The 23,075-nt window shown below is 35.5% G+C and overlaps 1 protein-coding gene across 6 annotated transcripts in view; it reads right to left on the bottom strand.

The window, feature by feature from the left end:
• Window positions 1-2,516: 2,516 nt before the first annotated feature.
• The window catches only part of LOC105047827 (nuclear pore complex protein NUP205), a 43,321-nt gene continuing 22,762 nt past the window's right edge, over window positions 2,517-23,075 (bottom strand). For 3 of the 6 annotated variants that reach the window (XM_010926919.4, XM_073260629.1, XM_073260628.1), the window contains 19 exons: window positions 22,167-22,259; window positions 21,978-22,091; window positions 21,645-21,803; window positions 21,479-21,534; window positions 21,321-21,393; window positions 21,035-21,225; window positions 20,798-20,927; window positions 20,627-20,704; window positions 15,211-15,375; window positions 14,497-14,667; window positions 14,302-14,433; window positions 12,995-13,138; window positions 12,773-12,895; window positions 12,581-12,676; window positions 10,853-10,999; window positions 10,538-10,638; window positions 7,102-7,221; window positions 6,669-6,747; window positions 2,517-2,773 (listed from right to left, as the gene is read on the bottom strand). In XM_010926919.4, the coding sequence (XP_010925221.1) occupies window positions 2,690-2,773; window positions 6,669-6,747; window positions 7,102-7,221; window positions 10,538-10,638; window positions 10,853-10,999; window positions 12,581-12,676; window positions 12,773-12,895; window positions 12,995-13,138; window positions 14,302-14,433; window positions 14,497-14,667; window positions 15,211-15,375; window positions 20,627-20,704; window positions 20,798-20,927; window positions 21,035-21,225; window positions 21,321-21,393; window positions 21,479-21,534; window positions 21,645-21,803; window positions 21,978-22,091; window positions 22,167-22,259 (2,256 nt within the window). In that variant the 3' untranslated portion in view covers window positions 2,517-2,689. Of the gene's footprint in view, window positions 2,774-6,667; window positions 6,748-7,101; window positions 7,222-10,537; window positions 10,639-10,852; window positions 11,000-11,132; window positions 11,214-12,580; window positions 12,677-12,772; window positions 12,896-12,994; window positions 13,139-14,301; window positions 14,434-14,496; window positions 14,668-15,210; window positions 15,376-20,626; window positions 20,705-20,797; window positions 20,928-21,034; window positions 21,226-21,320; window positions 21,394-21,478; window positions 21,535-21,644; window positions 21,804-21,977; window positions 22,092-22,166; window positions 22,260-23,075 lie in introns of those variants that run through there. The other 3 variants (XR_002165123.3, XM_029265397.2, XR_003801253.2) reach the window with 3 other exon arrangements.

Raw genomic sequence — 23,075 nt, 5'->3', positions numbered from 1 at the left:
AAAATATTTATTAATAAAATAAATATTTTATATATTATTTTTAAATAATTATGTGATGAATAAAAATAATATATTAAAGATAACATAATTTCTAAATATTAATTTATTAAGGACGTATAAATGAACTATAGCTTATCCTCATCAAATATATCTATTTAATAACCCATCAACCAAAAAAAAAAAAAAGCAACTTGCACAAATTTAGTAACCCAATGCAGCAAACTGCAAAAAAATAAAAAAGAATAGAGAGAGAGAGGAGGACGAGAAGGAGAAGAAAACTTATTAGCATTATACAAGTTACCAATATATTTATTTGAGATGATCACATAAAAACTAATATCATATCTAGTTGTAGATGGTATCTACTAATTTCATATATTCAGGACATTTGTCTCATGTTCTGGATAGCTCTCAAGGTCTTGGCTTTTTTTTTTAAGAAAAATTAAGGATGTATTCAATTGGCAAAGTATTTTAACATAAACTCAGAATGCAATTCTTGGTTACTTTATTGCTATTCAAAATGTTAAAGATGATCATTATGATATATGTTTACTTAGTAATTTATCGAAAAAGTTTGGTCTTGTCTTCTTAATCACTTCCACATGTTGCAAACTTATCTACCCTGAAGTAATACATCTAACCTATTTGTATCACCCACGTCTCACGTTTGTTTTGCTAACCACTAACAAAAAAAAACACGGTTAAAGTATACAAATTGAAAGGCCCAAAGAAATCCAAAAAAGCCAATGTCATATCATATAAAAACAAACCCAGAAAACCATTACTATAGAGAAACCCATCACAAAATTCATCAAGCATCCAAGAATTCATCAAACAGAATCCCATCCTCAGCAATGCAATAAAGAGCAGATGACAGCGAAGCATAGCTCCGCCATTAGCAAAGAAAAGCCACCAAAAAAGAAACCAGCAAGAAAAGCCCAAAAAATACCACCGGGCCACTGTCTTCCACGATGTTACCCTCCCCATCAGCCCTTTGGTCCTCGGCTCCTTCAATCCCATGACTCCCTCGAGGCCACCTTTTTTATCCTCTCCCGTTCTACCTTCGCCTACATCGCCGCCTTCCTGCCACGTGAGCCAGCATGGCGGCATTTCCCTCTCCATTCCCATGCTTCGATCCCCTCTTCTTCCCTCCGTCATATTTGAGCAAGACACGATCCTCTTCTCTACAGCCCTCTCCATCCACATGTGTAGATCTAACTCGAAGGTACGTTTTCCCTCCTTCCCTTCATCGCATACCTGACCTTTTGTCAGACGGACAGCGCAGAGGGGAGTGCAAGAAGGTTACATGAGAAGGAAGACGAGAAGGCGTATGAGAATGAGAGGGGAGGGAGTGAGGAGGGGGGGCGCAGAATGGGAAACTGTCCAAAGGGATGGGGTAAGAACAGGAGATGCGTGCGGTGAGACGGCACGCGTGGAGAAAAGAGCAGAACGTGTTTGGGAATGGGGGGAAGGAACAGCGCAAGAAGGAAAAAAAGAAACAAAGCGAAGGAAGGGGAGGGCCAGGCACAGCCCGTGGTTTGACGCACCCTAAATTTATTTAATAAAAAATTTTTATAAAAAAAATTAAGATAAAAATGATATTATATAAATAACTATGTAATTATAATTATTACATAAAGACTAATTGAAAATGACAATACTATCTTAATATTAAAAAATTATTTTATATTAAAAAATATATTTATAAATTTAATCATATTACTATATAGATTTACTTTCAAACAAACATAGTAATTTTTTTTTTTAATATCTCTTTCTATAATTATTTTTTCACCAATCAAACATGATAAAAATTATCTTCCTCCACAACCATTTCAGATAAATAATTTTCAAAAATTATCAGATAAATAATTCTTAGAAATTACTTTCCAATGTCACTTTCCCCAACCAGATGGACCCTCGAAAATTCCGATAAAAGATTGTAGACCAGAAGCAATGAGGTAGGATAGAGAATCAGAAACAAAATATTTGCTTCCACTTTCATCGTGGGTCGTGGATGATGAAGTAACACCACAAACTCACGGAGTTACTGCAAGCTCGGCCATCTTACAGCCATATCGTCTGGGAAACTTGTCAAACCAAATAGTTGCACCACCATTCGAGCGTACTCCTTGAGCACCGGGATTGCACCCCACGGACCCCTTCGAGTAGGAGGTGGGAAGTAAGCCTCGACCGGTAGCCATGTGGCCCATGTCCCAGATGTCAAACATCATCCATGTTTTCAAGTCGCGCTGCAAGCATAGGAAGGCTTCAAGGAGGAAGATGGAACAAGGTCTCAAAAGTCGGACCAAGCAAACCTTGGTACAGACATCCAGCCTATCGGGACTGGCCAGGCTGCACCTTTTTCAACGCCCAATGCCTAACTAACAGAGCTTTCCAACAGTTCGGACGAGTCCAACATTTTTTTTTTTTTTTTTTTTGGGTAAAGACGAGTCCAACATTAAACTGCTACGGTATAATTCATATTTTATGTTGCCCAGCCTACATCAATACCCTTTCCAATGACTTCCAGTAGTTGATCTTCATTATGAAAATTATATACACAAGAATTCAGAAAGGCATTCTACATATTAATTACTAAAGATCAGACCAAGCTCTGACCAGTTTCTTACATTAGTGGCCTAACAATTTCTTGGTAATTATACAACCTTACAACTCTATGTCAGACTTAGAGAGCCATCTTCCGAATTGACATTTCCTTCAGTGTGCTCACAAGTCTCTGGAACGACTTCAGACCACGACCAATTTTCTCCTGTTGAAACAGGTACCCATGAACAAAAACACAGCATAAGTTCACATACATCAGGAAGAAAAACAAACAAGAGTAACATAACGCACAAAGGAAACAGCAAATAAAGTTTCTGTATACCAAAATCAATAAGCTCATCTACAAGACTGATGAACTGAATCAGATTTTGAAGAAATTGCAAATCATACATGTCCTATGACATTAAAATGAAATTATATTCTTTCTTATTGAAAGTGCTGTCAAATAGAATGCCTTTGCATACACGATTGCTTTCATGAGTCTGATTATTTTAAAGGCAAACAATTTCTTCAATTTAAGGGTACATGCATGTTTGAGTTGCAATCTGGAACATATTTGTCAAGAGTTGCCTTAGAAAGTAGTGAAACAATGATGCCATCATCTAAATATAAAAAAATGTAATCGTGATTACATACTCATTATGAACCTCAATCTCTACAAAAGAATCATCCTGGATATTCTGAAGAACAACTTTACAAACAAGAACTGCACAGATATGATTCCATACCACGTCCCTACATGGAGCACTATGGTGAAAAATTGGCTAGTTTCATTAACATGTTGGCTTTAGAATGACATTTTACCATGAGGGAGTCACATAATTGTGAGAGGAATCAAGATACCCTACTATAAAATTCATATTCTGGTCACTCCACAAATAAGTGTTACTTTACCAGTAATGCTGCATTACACAGATGGCGTGTCCAGATGTCACTCTGATGCAATTTAGGAACTGGTGTCAAGATTCATCATGATACATGTTAATAGCGCAAAAAAACATGTTTGCAAAGCCCAAAGACATACCATATAACTCATACATAGATTGCAAGACCAAGGGCTCCCAGGAAAACCAACCTAATTTAATGCCTTTAACAACCACAACCATCACACAGCATGATGGTTGAGATTATTCCTTTTTTTTTTTTTTTGCTTTAAAAAATATATAACCATCACTCTGCTGGGATATGCATTCTCACGTGCAGGTAAATTTCAGATGACTCAATGGAAAAAAATTACTTCTTTGAGAAGTAGCACAAGATTTTGACAAGAAAGACCATCAGATATTAATGGCTTTTCTATACAAGTTAGGAAATCAAGAAAAAAAAAGCATTGCAAGATGTCGGTCACTGGAAAACAAATCTAATTTAATACCACCAACATTCACAACCATCACACAGTCCTTTTGCTCCAAAAACCCACCACAGAGACCACAACTCTAGAACATTTCAGTCTTTAAAGACAGCAAATATCCATTTTCATGACACAAAAAGCAAGATCCCAATTAAGAATAAATATCCATTGTCATGATTCACATTTTAAGTCAGCACATAATAATAACAATAAACGATGATGAAAACAATGATGATGAATATCCCTTATGTCAAAGCATAGTCTACACAGTCCACAACTAGCATATTTCCTTCACGTTTCACCAAAAATTCCCAAGACATTATGTTTCCACACAATAAATGGTACCACACTAATTTGAGATAAAGGCCCTGTTGATTGGCTCCCATTTTCTACGACCTTTTCTTTCTATTAGAATCCATACAATATCCCCGAAATTGAAGGTTTCACACACCAAGATACTCAACCTCCTCTTCACACTCAAGTAGCATGTTTTCACATAATATGCCACCAAAAATATGAAGGTCCCAATTTGAACAAGCTTTTGAAGAGCTAAAAAGTACTTCCTGACCCTCTAAAAGCCCTTTTGGATGGTATAGTAGTGTTTGACAAAAAAAATCCAGAAGTTGTTTTGCCTTTACAAAGAAGCTGAAAAGGTCTATGAGCTCCCCAAAAGTGCTTTGTGGCAAATGTAAGGAAGCTATTTTGGCTTTAGTAAAATTTTCTTGGTGGCCAAAATTCCCACGAACAAATACCACAAAAATATTATACTATACAATAATAATAATTATAATATTTTATATTAAAGTTCATGTAATATATTTATAGTATAATATAATATGATATGATACGATATAATATAATATATATAATATTTATAATAGAATAATAGAATATCGTTTGATATGGTATAATAGATAATATAATAATATAACATAGCTAATGTCAGGTAATAACTATAATATAATATTCGATAATATTATACTACTACATGATAATATTACATTATATCATTATAACAATGCAATAATGTATTACTAAATCATATCACATCTTATTATATTACATTGTATCATAAAAATATTGTATTATATTACACTATAATATCATATTACACTGTAATATTATTTTAATATGTAACACTACATTATTATATTACAATATATCATATCTTATCATATTACGTTATTATACTATATCATATAACATTTTTATATTATATTTCTTACAATAATACATTATAATAATATTATCCTATGTAATAATACGATACATTATGTATCATATTATATAGTATGATATCATATGATACTATGTAATATTATTTTAATATATAACACTACATTATTATATTACAATATATCATATCTTATCATATTACGTTATTATACTATATCATATAACGTTTTTATATTATATTTCTTACAATATTACATTATAATAATATTATCTTATGTAATAATATGATATATCATGTATCATATTATATTGTATGATATCATATTATATTCTTATGCTATGGCATGCAATATTATACTATGGTATATTATAATAATATTATAATACATTATAATATTATATCATATTATATTAATATTATACCATGCACACTGTATTATATCCTACTACAGAATATTACTCAGTGTCCTTTATTGTCATTTTGTCATACCAAAAGCAATTGTTTAGTTTAGTTACTGAAGCAATTTTTTAGTTTAGTTACTGAACATATGCTAAAGTAGCAAAACATTTTAGAAAAGTGGTTATCAAATAGGAAATATTTTTTTTGTAAAAGCTCTACTTCCACCAGTTCTCCACCAATAGCAATCCCAAACATGGCCTAAGTTGAGACTTTACTGTTGTCAATTCATGACCATATATGTCATATCAGACCTGCCAATTATTCTGAAACTCAAAACAGGATTACTTATGCCACAGGTTACAGCTTCAGGTTTTGGTTAGATAAATCACAGTCCATGGCTGTTCTGGCTCTCAAAGGTAATCTTTCTAGTAGGCCCGCTACTCCCCAAGCCTTTCTTTCCTTCTCCTTCCAAGTTGTGAATGTTCAGCATCAAACTTGTCAGGCCAAGGTTTGAGACTTCTATAGTTTATGCAATATATTCTTTCGAATATGCATAAACTAAGTATTCTTCATATTCACAAATTTGCTCACACTATGTTAAAATTGGTTTTATTGTTATTTCGTTATCTTAGTGAGATTCTGTTAGGTCTTCTGCGCCTAGCATCTCTCAAAAAACTATGTTGAATTGGGGTGCCCACAATTTTGTGGAAAGACCTAAGCTGATTTAATTAATAAAGTAGGAACATGGTTGGAACTTGCATTATCAAAAATGTAGGACCTCTGATGATTTATTTGCTCATCCGAATACCTGCTTGCTATCGTGATCCAGATTACTTTCAATGAAGGTTATCAAACATGTTACAGGATAGTGAGGCTTATATAATCCAACACTGCACCTTCAAACTCAGGATATGAAACAAGATTCCAAAAAAAAAAAAAAGGTATTTTCCCAAAGAAAGAGGAACTGAATTTGATATTTGGACTTGGAATAACTTTATTTCCCTTCCCCATCCAAAAAAAGAAAGGAATTTCAAATTCAGATTTTCAAATCAGGAATTCAGATTTTCAAATCCTACATGCATTCCTCATTGAGACACTTGATAGTCTAACCAAGTTGTAAAAAAAATAGTGCCTCATAAACTTCAGTTTCTTAAAGTAACTCAAAATACATACCTCTCTTAATTGCTCGATTCTTTCTAAAATTGCATGCAAATTCCCACACAGCAAAGAAAGATCTTGTGAATCAGTATTACTGTCATGTAAATCATGTTCAACAGTGTATTTGTTAGACATGGAAAGATCAAAGGGAAAAAAAATGGAAATCAAAGAGATTTTTCTTATGACTGAAACAAATGGTTTAGGGTAGCTCTCCCCAGTGAGGAGGTTAGGTAATCTATAAAGGGGTATGTGACATCCTCTGGTCTTTTGCTAGAACTTTCATATCAGGGCTCCAAAAGCCCAATCATGGGATGAACGAAAGCAAGTATTAAGTGATTGCCTTCCATGTTTCTCATTTGATTTTTGCTAAGCTCTTCCTGGGAGGAGTAACCCATAACCAAAGACCTTTTTTCCTGAATGCAAATTTAAATACAATAAATAGTCATACTCATCCTGAAAATGAATGAGAAGGATGTTAAGGACACGCTCGGCAAGCTGAAGCAAAAGAGCAATTAGTTGATCCCTGTTCCCAGCCATGTGGCACATTTCTAGCATTGCAATGTACCTCCTGCAATAAAAGAAGGCCTACATAAGAAGATCGAATCCACAATTTTGAAAACGATATTGGTCTTGTTTATGATCAAGCAATTTGCATGATAAAGCAGACAAGCACTTTGGTGATGTGATGCACTACATACTAGGCCATCAAATGCAGGAAACGCATAGACAAATTTATAAGAACAGACTGGTTACCATGAAAATAAACCAACAACAATTTTATAGCAAATAGATCTGAACAAATGATGTCTATAGCTTGATGAAACAAAATTTGAAATTAGAACCCAGTATTTACAAACATGAAGTCATAAATATCTCCATATAACAACAGGATCATGGTAGAACCATGAAGAAAACAGTAAAGAAAACAAAGGTCACATGTAATTTAAGGGTTTTAATCAACTGATAAAGCTATTGTGGTTTGTGCTACCAACATTGCAATAAAACACGGAGCAGGCTACAGATTGTGGGACTTACAACCTAAGTGCTAGATGGATGCCTTGAGATATTATCACATAAAATCCTCCAAATATATGAACAACTGGAAAAAGAAACCAAACACCCAAAATAAAAAGATAATTGAAAACAATGATGAAGAAACTGAAGGATAAAAATAACTTTACCACCACAAAAGTAGTCATACAAAGATTCTAACACCAAATTTCTTTCATCCACCAATGGAATCATTAGTCAGTGTGTTATAATGATATAGTTGACTGTTGATTTGCATGGTATATAAGTTCAATCATATAAGCAATTTTACAAGAATGAATTGGGAACGAGGTGTCATCTTTTCCAGTTTTGGGGTATCTCATTATGGAAATCCATTCTAAATTTCAGGTTAGATCCAAGATAAAGCCACATACCAGGATAGCTGGAGGTTTCAAAACTTAGGTTTCTAACTTGTTTGACAGTGATTATGGTTTCAGCCATACCTTCAAATTTGCAACAGTATCATTCCAATATTATATACAGGCTCTCTCCTTGTCTCCAATACTTACAACTAGACAAAACATACTTATGGACCAACAATTTGTATAGATGTTGAAATGTAATGTCTTCAAACATTTTAATAACCGTTCATGAAAAATAGAAAAAAACTATTATTTTACATTGAAAAATTAACATAATTTGATGCCACAATATAGGGATTTCATTAATGCCAAAAAGACACTATTGGATTCAAAAATTGTTTTAAATGACTGGTATTGGAAAAAAATACATGCCCTCAATTTCATAAGAGAGGCAACCTAATCCTATCCAACCTTGCTTGCTGATCTAAGTAAAAACTTTTGGCCCTAATTTTACGAGCATTCTGAGGCCAACTCAGTCACCAAAATAATGTTCCAACCTATCTAAATTGGAGAAAAAGTGAAATGAGTAAAATTCAAATTGAACTAGAAGTTTGTGGTTCATATACACTAGTCCCACAATGAATTTTTGGATTGTCAACCTTCCATTGTCTCTTTGTAGAAGACAACTCCTTACATAAAGATGGTATCCCTTTCTGTTTTTTTTTTTTTTTGCCAATGCACACTTCATATTAAATATGTACAAAGAAGGTTGTGCTAGGGGCTTCAGACTCTTGTACAACTCTATGATTTAGTGAAAAGAAGCATCAAACACTTCATCCAGTTTGATGTCTCATAATCTACAGAGCTTAAATCATGAAATGTGCCATTTCTACGTCTCCCTAAACTAGGAGTGAAAACACCTAAAACTTAAATTTTGAGTGGTTATTCAGCAAGAAGTTGAGAATATAAAGATGAGTGAGCATTAAACCCATCCAGAACTTTCCAGAACCACTTCTCTGTCATCATGTCTTGGTTTCTGATAAAATATGTTTCAGATGGAGTCTGCCACCTATTATTTGGGGAGTCAAACACTAAGCCTGTTGAACCAGATCAATTTTGAACAAGCAGGTTAGAAGCATTAGGCTGTGTTTGTGATGAGTAATGCCAAGTTGTTTGACTTGCTACCTACACATTTTGCTTCTGTCATCCTTGCCTACATCTCACCAGCCAAGTTCTATAACTAATGATTTGCTAGCTTGAGCTAGAACAGCCAAACGTGATTTGTCCTACACTACTCAACTGAGGGGCTAGGTAACAAACCCAGCCAATTGTTGAGATGAGAATTTGGCCAATAACCACCCAAGGGCCACTGATCTAAACCTTGAGCCAATCCTCTTTAAGTCAGAACCAAAAAAGGTAGCATCCAGCTGCAACAGTTAAGATGTTAACCTCTTTTAGGGCCTTCCATATGTTTTCCAGCGCATCTGGGAGGTTAGTCGACCAATCATTTCCTACCAAGAAATAACTAACAAAGAAACTTTGCCAAGGCTTCCTAGCTTCCATCATAATATCGTCAAGAAAATAGTGAAACTGAGTTGCCTCCTTCGGTTTGGCTATTTATTTTACACAAGATGACCTTGCTCCAACTGCAGCCTCCAAGGACAAAATCTTCAAGAGGACAAGAAGCTCAAACCAAGGACTGTGAGCTAGCATCAGCTCCACTAGGAGCAACAAGTGAAAAGAAGGAACTGGCTATGGAGGGAATCATCAACATGGAGACAAACAAGGAATTCATCTCCACATTCCAGTCAACAACCAAAGAGAAAGAAGCCTTAAGGATCACCCTCTAGTTCTAAGGTTTTGCTTTCATTCTCAAGGCTTTTTAGCCAAAATGAAAGACATCGACTACACACCCATCAAACAACATTTTTAGACCCATTTCAAGAATATATAATGAGATTAACATGGTAGGTTATTTGAATAAGACCAACAAAGAGAGAGGCGTATGTATGGTGGGTTATTTGGATAAGATCAACAAAGAGAGGCAAACATCACACGTGGAATGGAGTCAGCTCTAGCAAATCTGCAATGAGACTTAAAGACCTCAAGAAATCTCAAAAGAGTGCCGAAATTCAATATCAAAATTCTTAGGCTGCTATAATTAGTGGAACATCAAATCCGTTTCAACATTGATTGCTCACCTTTTTTCAAAAAACACAGACTTGAGGCATGAAAACCTCAAGAAAACTTAAGCGCATTGTTATGATGACAAAAAGAAAGTTCAAGTTTCATGAATATGCAGGTAACCCAGAAAAAGAAAAAGAACAAGCAAAATCAATTATGACAGTACAATTTGCTCTTCAAGTTCAAAGAAGAACTCTCAGAACAGATTTTCAAGGACAATCTAAAGGCCTAATAAAATATGGTTACCATTTTAGCATTTTAACAGGATCATGACAACCATGGATGATTAGAACTTTTAACACCAGAAGAAGGCTAACGGTCAAAGAGCATAGAACGCATACTCCTTACCTTTTCCGGATATTATCATAAGAAGAGATGCAATCTTGTCTCATACATGCATTGATGATTTCATCAACATCGTGTCTTGATAGTTCATTAATGTCTTGAATCTAGAAAATGAAAAGTAGTTAGACATATTACTGCAGCCATCAAATTATTTAAATTATTGAGAAATTACCTTCAGGACTTTACATAGTTATGACAAAATATTTTGTTATATATTTTCCTAAGTTTCCATCACTTTCCAAGCTTACACAAAATCAGGATATGTGCCTTTTCACACAGTTGTTTATAAGAGCTAAATACATTCTTGAGGCACATTACCTTGTTAAGTAACAAGAATTTTTCTTCACCCGCTCTCTCCAAAGCAGCCGTTACTAAACTAAGAAGGTCCAGTAGTAAATTTAGTGTGAGCTGCTGCGGTTGCCGCTGCCGACCAGGTTCACTAGGATCACCAGGACCATCCGAAACCTATCATGTCAAAACATGGGTTGATCAAAACCAAGTTCAACACAATGTGCATGAAGAAAAGCAAGTTTGGCAGTAGAACGAAGAAGTACCCAAGTTTTAGAGGACAATTAAGCAATAGATACTAAACACTCACTAGCTTTCAACACATTAGCCCTCAAGATCAATAATGATTTTGACCATCAAAGAAAGCTTAATTAATCAGAGACTCTCTCCCCTGAAAATGGAAGTAACCATGAATAACAATACTATAAAATTTTACTGAGTTCCAGAGGAACTTTTTCCTATTTCTAAGCAGCCAACTACAAACTAACATAGAAGCCTTTGGATTTTTTAAAGGGCCTTCTTTGCCAGCCTGTCTTGCTGAATAAAACCTTTACAATTCATCAGAATCGAAACAGTATTTAGGTTCTGAAAGGCCCAGCCTTCATCAGATATAATTCCAAAAAATAAATGAATATGGAAATAACCATAATTATGAAAAGAAATTTATTTTGAAATTTCTTGTTAGCTAGATAAAATGCCTAGAATGATCAATGATCCTCAAAAAGATAAGATATGAAAAAGATGAATGTCCAACAAGAATAACAGAATGCTAAAACATGAACAGTCAATGTTTTAGGTGTCTGTCATATACAGGCGGTCAAGGGACCGCATAGCACAAAACTATGTGGGCTGTATATACTGGGGGTACATATGGTTAGTATTTTAAAATTTTAAAATAAATAAACAATATTAAATAAAATAGATTATAATACTGATTTATAAATAATAATAATATTATTAACAATAATATTTAGCAATTAGTGCTTACTATTTAGTGCTAAATTCCAATAGCTATAATTATATTACAATCAACATATTATTGTCATTAATATACACATATCTGATCCATCTGTCCACATCCTAACCAACAATCAACTTGAACACGTCCTGTTTTGCATGTGCTGGCATAAGAATAGCCAATATATGTCAAACAATGCTAAAAGGGCCATATTTGTGACAATATGCTGCAAATGCAGCCTCATAGCACTAATCTTATTTTATATGCATTCCCATGTTGCCAAGTGAACCATCTTTTCAAGCCCTATGCTGCCCAACTGCACATAGTAGCCCCATATTGGAAATGAGGAGTCGTAATTGGATTGCAAGCACAAATGAGAGCTCATGCACAACATTTTAAAACACTGAGCTGCCCCACAAATCTTCTTTGCGACATATTAAGAATAAGAAAAACAACAAAATAAATGCATAAACTTCACATAGTGATTCAGATGAAGAATGAGTCTTTAGGTCTTTAGTTTGGCAGATAAAATGTATTCATCATGAAAGATTCTGACAACCTAGTGAAATCAAAATATTTGAATTAATATACTTTTCCAAGAACAGGATAAGAAATTGGAAACCATATATCAGAAGCAGAAACCAAAGTACCTTGCAATAGATTTAATGCAACAGATATAATGCAACACTAACATGACAAGAGAACAAAGATCAGGAAAAGAAAAGCGAAAAAATATATAATGAATCTGGAAGATCGAATGAAGATCAAACATTGAATAGGACAATAAAAATTTTACTTACCCGCAAACAAATAAGCTTCTTTGTGATCAGAAAATAAAGGTAAGAGCTCAGGCTAAAGCATAGCTGAAAGATTACCAACTCTAACTTCTTTTGGTTCTGGTAAATTAGAAATTCCAAAAATAAGAACAAAATCATTTATGCAATGCTACCATTATTCTATAAAGCAGTTGTCTAGAGGCCAAGGAAGCACACCTCAATAGATTCTGAAGAGTGAATAAAACTGGAAGAGATACCATCAAGACGGAAAAGAAAATGCATCATTGCAAAAAGTTTTTGAGACAAGCCACACTCATCATATTCCTCATATGGCCAAACCTACATAATATACCATGCTTCCAACATCACTAGAACTGCCACAGAGGAAAAGACTCATAGAAGTCGAGGGCATCGAATTCAACAAGTTATATAATCTACCTTGCCTAGTATAGAGGCAATGAGATTAATCCGCTCTAAGGTCAATTCATCAGCTCCTGTGACATCCTCTCTGAAAATTTGATCAAAAATTGACTGGTGTGCCTTGACAAAATCTATAACTTCGCGCACAATTTTGTTCTTCACCTGTATAAGAATTCAAAAGCTACAGATCAGAGCCATACAAAGAAAAAGAATAAATCTTGAATATTAAAAAGGAAAGGAAAAGGAAGAAAAGATAAACAATTTCTGAAAAGAACAAAAGATGAAAACTCCAATGGCTTTTACGCAAAGGCGATAAACACATATTGATGCATGCTTCATCCTTTTCAGACTAGTGGGCTACATAGTAGGATAATTAGGATTTAGGAGTATTTGAAAGTAACCAACTTCTCATCATTTTGCAACACTTCAAATCTCATCCAAATAATTAGCAATCAAATGTTTCTACTGCATTATTATTAGCATAGGTTTCTATTATCTATGTTAACTCTTATACCCTGAAGATCATTGGCTACTTATGTGAAGCCATGTCTCATGCAATCCTTATTCCAACAATCAGCCCAAGATGTATTCCTTCCCTAGATTGAGCCTTCTCATCCCTTCAGTTATCATACCATCCAGTAGCATTACTTCACCAACATCCCAATCAACGAACTAATACAAGTCAAGATAAGCTTATTCAAACATCTTGTGCACATTGTTCATCCAAGTTTTCTATCTCCACTTTGAACACAAGTTTGAGCCACTCTCCTTCCTAGGGCTTCCATTTTTCTCAAGATTTCTATCACAATTACCAAATAAAAAGTCATAAAAACTCCAAGTAATTATAAAAAAGTTGCATACAAGATCATGAAACAACAAAGTATACATAGAGTAAAGACCAGAAATCAGAGAACACAAGAACTCTCAACTCGAGACAATCAATAACAAAGAAATTGTGCACGTGTGAGTGTGTTTGGGTGTACTGGTGGGAAGTGTGCATGCATGTGTATCTGTTTGGTGGTGGTGGTGGTGGTGGTGGTGGTCGTGGTCGTGTGAGGAGTGGGGACAGGGGCAGGTTTGCGGCGTTGCCTTTAAACACATTCAGTGACATTCTGACACATCAACAGCAACTTCCTGTAAGCTTCATTGTGGATATTCATGATATTAGTAAGACAAGACCAGCCTGGTTCATTTGTTGTTATTAGCAAAGGTCTGCTAACAGATTCCTCATAAGCAAAGAAACATTCAAGAAAAATTGAAAGCATGGCAAGGCTGGAAACGAGATAGAACAATAAATCACAGTATATTGTTGATAGTGTTTAAACCTCTAAAAATTCTGATGAATCCACCAGAGATGTCAGGCTTGAAACCAATCTCAGTATTGGTGTTACCAGCAACCTCTGTTTATCAGCTTCTCCAGCTCGATCTCTGCCCATGTTGGAGCCAACCCACCTTGCCTAGAATGTCACTGGTATAAATAACAATTATAACACTATCTTGAAACAAAAATTTGATACAACCTTGGTTGGCAAACTCATGGCCCTGCATGAGGCAAGATGCTCCAAGGCACCCATAGATAACAGAATCTGAGCACCATGCTTTCCATAGTTGTGGCTGATTCTCAACAACAAAGAAATTTGAGCCTCAAGAGTACACAAACGTTGCAAAGACTCCAATGAGCACCCGCCATCCTACAAAATAAGATAATAAATGTTGCTAAACTTTTGAAGACAACATAGGCTAAACAAAGGTTTCATTCACAGTGCCATTTCTTTGGACCAGATACAAGAAATTAATTTGGCTTTAGAATAGGATCATGTATAAGCATGAAATGATAAATAGAAGAAGACAATGACTCAAGGCTTGTATACAGCAATCTACTGAAATAGTTCATGACCAAAGCATAAACTAGTAAAGAGATGTTGCAATAAAATAATGGATTTAGATATTCCAAAATTGAACAATGAGTGCCCCATCTCCGCAATTATATACATCTCTAGTTGCACCTCATTTATTGGCAGGACTTGTACAAGTAAGTGACAGTTAAAGACACGTCCAAATGCACAGATGAGTAACAAAAACAGTTATCCCGCATGGAACAAAGGACAAATAGTTCAACCACCAATATTGGAGCAGATTTGAACATTGGAGAAGCTATCTTCAACATAAAGCATCAGAAGGTAAACTTGATATATTTAGTGAGAAGGCAGATGGTTTTAAGAAAAAAGACAGACCTTGCAAGAAAAATTACTGATTTCCATGAAGCATGACCTTAAAATTCCTCTACTTTGAAGTTGATTTAAGAAGAACTTTTCTTGGTCTATATTAATAAATGCATCTAAAACATAAAATGATATTGCCTTTCCAGCTTCACTGCCTTGCATGGCATCCTTTGTCACCTGAAAATATCAAAAAAAGAAATCAAGAAAAGAAGGAACATAAGCAAAGACGATTGTTGTTGTTGATTTTGGTATCACAAACACGCAACATATTACGCAGAAATAGCATACCCTTTATTTGTGCAGACAGCACATGACGTTAAGGATCTTTGAAAGAATCAAAAAAAAAAACATGCACAGTTGAAGATAGTCTAGCTAACACAATACTTATGTGAAAATTAGTGGAGCAATTGTCCACATAAAACACACAAGTACAAACAAATAAATAACACGCACTAAAATGGAAACAAAAAAGTGAATTATATTACACACCCCACAAATCCATCTGATAATGTTATGGATCCAAAAGGTTCTTCAGTTCTTGTTTGTCCTTTCATATACTAATCATCACTTTCTTGGTACACATCACATCATGTTATGCAGAACCATTGAGATGGTGGAATGCCAATAGGGCTCAATTAGATGACATAGATGATACGTCAATAAGATATGGAACATCCTATTCCTGCTGGTAACTAATGAGTCATGACATTCATAAAAGCAACCAACTGATCATGGGAATTGGTATTTCCATACATCAATCCTTCCGGAGGCAATAGCTGCAATACCAATATAATGGTCTTATCAACTTTTGCCAACATTATGGAATGCTAAAGTTTTGCATTTGTTCACTTTAACATATCAAACTACATGTGCAGCTCTAGATAAGTTAAATGCTGGACCAGGCCTGTCATGCTAGCAGTAGGAGATGACTGATCACATGTAGGATATAACTGATCATTTATATAGCCAGTCAAGGCACTCGTAGACATCAGGTGGCATGAAGGTACTTCTGAGATACCTTGCCTTTGCCAAGCAGAGTTTGCAGTGTCTAGAACTGTTGATGAATGTATCATCATAATATCTTAATATGATTCCTCCCAGTCAAAGATCATGGTTTTTGCTATGTGCATGTGCATATATCAATAAAAAAATAAGCTGAAGAGTTTATAATTGGATAATAGTAATCATAATTTACACAAATGATTTTCTATTTTATTAGTTCTATAACTCAATGTTTAAAACATTTCATGTCAAAATAATAAACCTGTAGACTGATTTGGAAATATTTCCAAAATTTATATTAAAATGGATACACATTCACGGTATTATTGTCCACATGTAAAGCTCTGTCCTTAGATTAATCATGGTGAATGGCTGGGAATGTGGAGATCCATGCATAAGTGTCACAGTACATCAAATTAAATGAAGAAAAACAATTTTTTTTTTAAATAGATGAAGAGCAAAATTTAAAAACATAATTTTCTTACAAATTACAATGTCCCAAGGCACACCTTAAGAACCAACAAATTTACTGTTTCTCATGTCAAAAAGCATAAAGATATCTTGAGAAGAAAAAAAATTTCAAGGAAGCAAAAGCTTATGCATCATATTGGAACATCCAAACAAAAAATTATTTCAACATGGTCAGAGATACCAAAAAAGGGGAGCAGTAATGTCCAGCATTACCTAAACACCAGGTACTGGTGCCTGGTGTCAAAAAGTTCCCCAAGTGTCAGACAAAGCACCCTCCAAAAACCTAGGCATGGGAGGGAGCGACAGACAGACAGAGGCAGAGCGGGGAGGGAGAGATTACGTGGGATGCATGCACACGCACACACACACAGAGATTATATATATATATATATATATATATATATATATATATATATATATATATATATATATATATAATCTCTCTCTCTCTCTCTCTCGCTCTTTCTCTCTCTGTGCGTGTGTGTGTGTAATGTTTGATGCTTATTTAAGAAAAGAATAACTTAAATCAGTAGATGCAATCTACAAATAGATTCAATGATACGTCCATGAGTTTGCAAATTTTGTAATCTATTCACTAGGTTTATGTAAAGTTATTTAAGCTATATTGACATACTTAAATTGACAGCTAAGCATGATACATTTATATTTAAACCAAATTTCATTTCAGTTAAAGTGCTTTCAACTGTGATAACCTTATATCAAAATCCAAAATACAACAGCACTTTGCTTAAAGTGTCTATATATGTGAAAACTTTACACTAAAAGCACAAGGACATTTAGCTTAAAGTGTTAAGAAAACCTTCAAGACATGTCACTTAAAGTGTCCACCACTTAAAAGTACAAGTCTCCTGCATGACACTATGGGATATGTTTTGCTGACATCAATAGGACACCTTGAACTGGAGTCTCCAATCATGTTGTGTTGTGCTATGCACAAGCACCCAAAAGTATTGACACTTCCAAACAACTTAAAAATGGAGTTTCCAGTAACATATGCAAGGTTGCATGTAAACCCAAACCAAAATGCATTGGACTAAAATGCTATTTAATGTGGAACAATACATCTTGAAAGTGTGGTACACACTGCTGTCCATTGTACCCTTGTATTGTGCCAATCTATCTGTGATATTGCAGTTTTCATAAGTTACTATGAGTACTATACATCCTAATCCTTGTTCAAAATATAAAAAACAAGGTGGACTCTAATTCTTGGGCCAACCAATCATTATGCTAAAAGTTAATGATACCTTTCATTTCATGTCCGCTATAAATATAGAGTAACAAGACATCAAAAGATATAACTTTCAGTTTTTAAGCATTTTGGATTCATATATCCTACATGGTTAAGAAACTTACCATATGCACTCAAAATGGTTTGCAATACCAATTTCAGTACCCACACTAGCACCATGCTGGTATAACATAGGTACAGGTTGGTTCATGCTACTAAAAATCGATGCACCTCCTAAACCGAGTATCGGTTCATTATTGATATAGTATGAAACATGGAAGGCAGAACCATCCCGAACCGCCAATTTGGGGCGTATTGTGCCGTACCAAGGGTGGACTGTTATGATTCCGCCCCTCATTAGAAGAAACCGATGATGGAGAGGGAGAGGGCGAAGGAAAGAGAGAGTGAGCAAGAGAGAAAGAGAGGGAGGGAGGGAGGGAGGGAGGGAGAGAGGAGAGGGAGAGAGCTTTTGAGCCCTCTCTCCTCCAAAAGACTTAACCTTAGAAAAATTCCAATAAAGGGGCCAGAGCTCCTATTTTGTTTCAAAAGTGGGACTCCACCCCTATTACGCCAGAGGAGAAGGTGCTTGAAAGCCCTCTACTGCTCTCTCTCCCTCTCCCACCAACCCTCCATCTCCCTCTCCCTTCCCGCTCTCTCTCTCTCTCTTTTCCTCTCTTCATTACGCCATGATCAGAGCAAAGGAGGCCCGAAAGCCCTCTCCCTCTCTCTGCATCCCGCCCCCCCTCCCTCCCTCACTTTTCCTCTCTCTCCTTCTCCCTCTCCTCTTCCCTCTCCAACCCCCCTTTATTAGTACAATCCAATTCAGCATGGCAAGATACCATACCGTACTATACCACTGGGCAACCAATATAGGTCCCAATACCAATTCCATTGATCTTGCTATGATATGCCCCATACCTAACAGTATGGTCCAATACAATAAACCATGACTTGTATCCATCTCCTACAACTATGGTCCATGAATAACTACAAATATACATACACAGATACTTTCTTGTGGGGTTAAGATGTGAAAAAACTAATTGTATTGAAGTGATGACAATGTGTTCTAGAAAGTTGTTGCCATGCTCAGTATATCCCATCCTTACGATACACAAATAGACTAGAGTACACAAAATTTCTCTTGGTATACTACCGATTCCTCCATAAAAGACAATAAAAGCATGCACAACATTCAAACATGTTTTGACCAATGTGAACCAATATTTTCATCCTAAAAAACATGAAAGGGAAGTATTGATAGAAAAAAAGAGGCCATAGTATTTTCAAGATACTAATGGACATTCTACAGAAGTTAAATATATATGGAACATGTATTGCTAAAAATTAAAGGAACTCATATGATGATAGCATCACTCATGATGCTATCCTAGGTAGAACATAATCTTAAGCCCAATGATAATCACCAACAAACAATAGCAATGTAGGTGGCAATTACTTCCTTCGGTTGATCAATTAAACCTCACAAAAAGGCACCCAAAGTTTAAAGGGGCTAGAGTTGTTCCCGCTTCCCATACAAAGAGTTTGAGATTGTTACTATTGCTTTTAGTTTACAAAATAGTAGAACAATTGGATTGACCACTAGACTTGAGCAAAATGAGCCCAGTCCGCCCAAGTCAATCCAATCTTGAGTGACCCTAGATACAAGCTTTAGGCCTCTCCGCAAGGGCAGGTTGAACTGATTGAGGTTTGATGCAGTTTTGACCAAGCTTGAGCCTAATAAAATTTAAAGAAGCTAGGCCTAACCTGACTTGATATTTCATTAAGAAAACAAACATAATATTTATATGCCTTTAATTTTTATATCTCATTTTTTCTCCATTTCTTTTTCCCATCTTGTTGTCTCTCCCATCTCATTCTCTCCTTTACCCTTTCCCATCTTGCCCCCACTTGTAACAAGCCCCCACCCCAACCTGCTCCTTCATTCCTTCGCTCCTCCCCTCCATCGCTCTACCTCCTTGTGGATCCCCTCCTCTCGTCATCACTATTGTGACCTCCTAATTCCTCCCTCTTGCCACTGTTGTGAAAACCTCATCTCTCTCACCATCTCCCTCTCCACTAGCTCGCCATTGTTGCCCACCACACTTTTCCCCATCCCTCGTGTCTCAAGAAACCAAGCCATGCCCTAGGATCAATTGAGTCAGGCTGATCCCTAGCATGACACTTTAAAAGCCGGGCTGTGCTCAAGCTAAGAAATCTCGAGTCACACTCAGGCCGGATCAGCATCAAGCTAGCCTGAGCTCTTAATGTTGAGCATAGGCCCAACACAACCTGAAGGATGCTCAAGTTTATCCATAAGACCATAACCACCATCACCACCTAGAGAAGAGAGAGAGAGAGAGAGAGAGAGAGAGAGAGAGACCACATAATAAGTCTTTACTGGTACAGTACATGCAGCAAGTTACCATCCTGCATGTCCTATGCACCAGATAATAACCGAAGTTTGGGACAGCAGAAAATTCTCAATTGAACAAGGCAGACGAAACACATGACACTTCGACTGTTGCTTGAAATTGATGCTTAAAGAGAGTATGAAATTAGTTGGCTAAAATAATATTACATTTGAGCTGGATTGCATGCATATCAATGATAATTTAATTATCAACAAACATCATGAAGCGCATGAACCAGCAAAAAAGTAAATTGAAATTCTGACAATTGCAAGACTCACAAGGAGCCTACCAAATCAATTATTGCTTCAGCCTCTTTTCTTATTATGGAAAAATTGGCCCGCTCAAGTTCAGCCTGCTCCTTGTCAATCTGTAAACATCAGAAAACAAACAATTTTCAAATAATTTATTGTATCACAGCTGTCATAGAGTCACAGAGAACTAAAAAATATAAGGCAAGAACCTTTTGTAGATTAAGTTCTTCATCTCCATCTTGTTCCTCATGAAGCAAGAAATGCAAGACTGATGCGGGGATATCAGGGTCAAGAATACTCCGACAGTATTGAAAATAACTCAGCAGTAGTGCATATTGGCTGGAATACAGAAAATTCAAGGAAATAAACATGTTAACGCTGCAGAAAATAAGTGATGTTTATGCATATTTGTTTCAAGAACATCTCCGCAAGTTAAATATCAATACCGCCTTCTCAAGGCTTCTGATGATTCATTTCTGAGAATAGCCATCATAAGCTTAAAAAGTATAGAATGACAAGCTCCATTTGACAATTGCTTCACCGAGATAATATCAAGGCACGTTACACTGTCAGAATCTACACCACCAGGACATAAGAATCTCTCATCTCGAAGTTTCGCCATGCAGGTGAGCGCAACCTTTGAAATCCAAGAAAGCAAATAAAGGATAAAAACTATGAAAGGGATAGCTGGCACGAAGAGACACCAAACGTATCACATGAAAGGGTTCTCACATGGCTTAATATTACTGCCATCTTTAATGAACAATCTGGAGATGCCGATGCACTCAATGAAGCACCAAGCAACCTGGCAATTTATTCAAAATACAATTAATAATAAAGTATGAGATACAATTAGAATCATAAGATCAAAGCCATACAATTTCACTCACTCAAACAATATCTGAGAGCGATCTTCAAGAAGTGACATTCTCCGAGATATAGGAACCTGAAAGATGTCCAAACAAGCATGTTAAATTGAAACATATAAAAGAATATATAACAGTTTAATATATCAGTCATCACAAATATTAAAGCTAAAGAATAAACATCGGCCACCTCTACAATCTGGGACCAGCCAGTCAGCATATGAAGCTGGGCTGCTTGCTCTTCAAGATTTTTGTTATACCTCCAAGCCCATCTTAACAACTGCTGGATTGATTCTCTTAGCTCACCTTTCTCAGCCTCATTAAAATGGGAGCCCACTTGCGCGAATGTCTAACAACACAAAAGAAAAATCAGTCGTGGTTTTACTGCTGTTACTTGATCAAATTAGGATTTATCACTGCATACAAATAAGACAGATTAATAATATTTATATATAAAATTTCCGCACATAATTAATAATTTAACAGCTATATAACTCATTAAGAAAGAATAAGAGAATATAACCTGCCAGAGCTTGTCATGAAATGCATCAAGGTCGATTAGTCGATCACCTCGTTCAGAATAATAATACACACCACCCATTTCAGATGTCGCAGAATTTCTGAGTATATCATCAACCTAGAAAAAAGATTATAGATTGTAAAGAAATAATAGTAAGAACACAAAGATTATAACTAACTCACAGAATCTTACCTTTGTGTCATATTTCAAACTAGAAAGGAATTGAGGATATTTCATAGCTCTATCAGGAGATCTGAACTGGACAATTTCAAGCAATTCTAATGCCTGAACTACAAAAAATTGATCTGTCAAAGCTAATTTAAGAAAGAAAGAGGAAAGCACAATGAAGAACTACATCCACACATGTAATTTCCTTATTTAACGTCCAAACAAAAAAAAAAACAAAAACATAGATTATCAGATCATGCATTATAACTGCTGAGAGAATACAGGATCATGCGAGAAGTCTAAGTTGAGAAACACAGAAATCATACAATGCAGAAGCTGACACTTGCATATGAGAAGCTCGGGAATGAAAGGAAAAACTAATGACAGACCATATACAAGGTAATAGACATCTTAGTATAGCATCATAATCAACAAGGAGACAAGGATATATATTATTTTTGAGTATTGCTGGATAAAAGGCATATGAAAGTGAAAAACTTCAGAATGCCCCCTAGCTTAGATTTATCCTCTAGCATATAATTCCATTCATTTTAACCAAAGTCCTCAGCTCCTCAACATGAAACAAAGCAATTCCAAGTGACCATTTAGCAACAAGCTAACAAAAGTTATATATCAGCAAGACCAATGGTAACATTCATGATTAGAGGTTTCAATTATCTTATGAGATTAATCATCTATGACTAAGAAAGAAAAGAACAATGTAATCCTGCTCTGTCTATTGTTTGGTAGTCCTTTATCCTCATGGAAGATCTTTCATGAGGAATCGAGATTTCCATTTTCTTGCAATATTAATCAACTATACAACCACAAGAGAATCAAGAGCCACATATTCTTACTCTACCCGTCTTGGATAGTGCTCTGTCCTCATGGAAGTATCTTCAGTTCAATGTTGTTTCATATTAGCCGATAAGC

Source organism: Elaeis guineensis, chromosome 7 (assembly GCF_000442705.2).
Source record: "Elaeis guineensis isolate ETL-2024a chromosome 7, EG11, whole genome shotgun sequence".
Lineage (NCBI taxonomy): Eukaryota > Viridiplantae > Streptophyta > Magnoliopsida > Arecales > Arecaceae > Elaeis > Elaeis guineensis.
The sequence above is the reverse complement of the archived record's forward strand: the minus strand, read 5'-3'. Positions and strand labels throughout refer to the sequence as shown.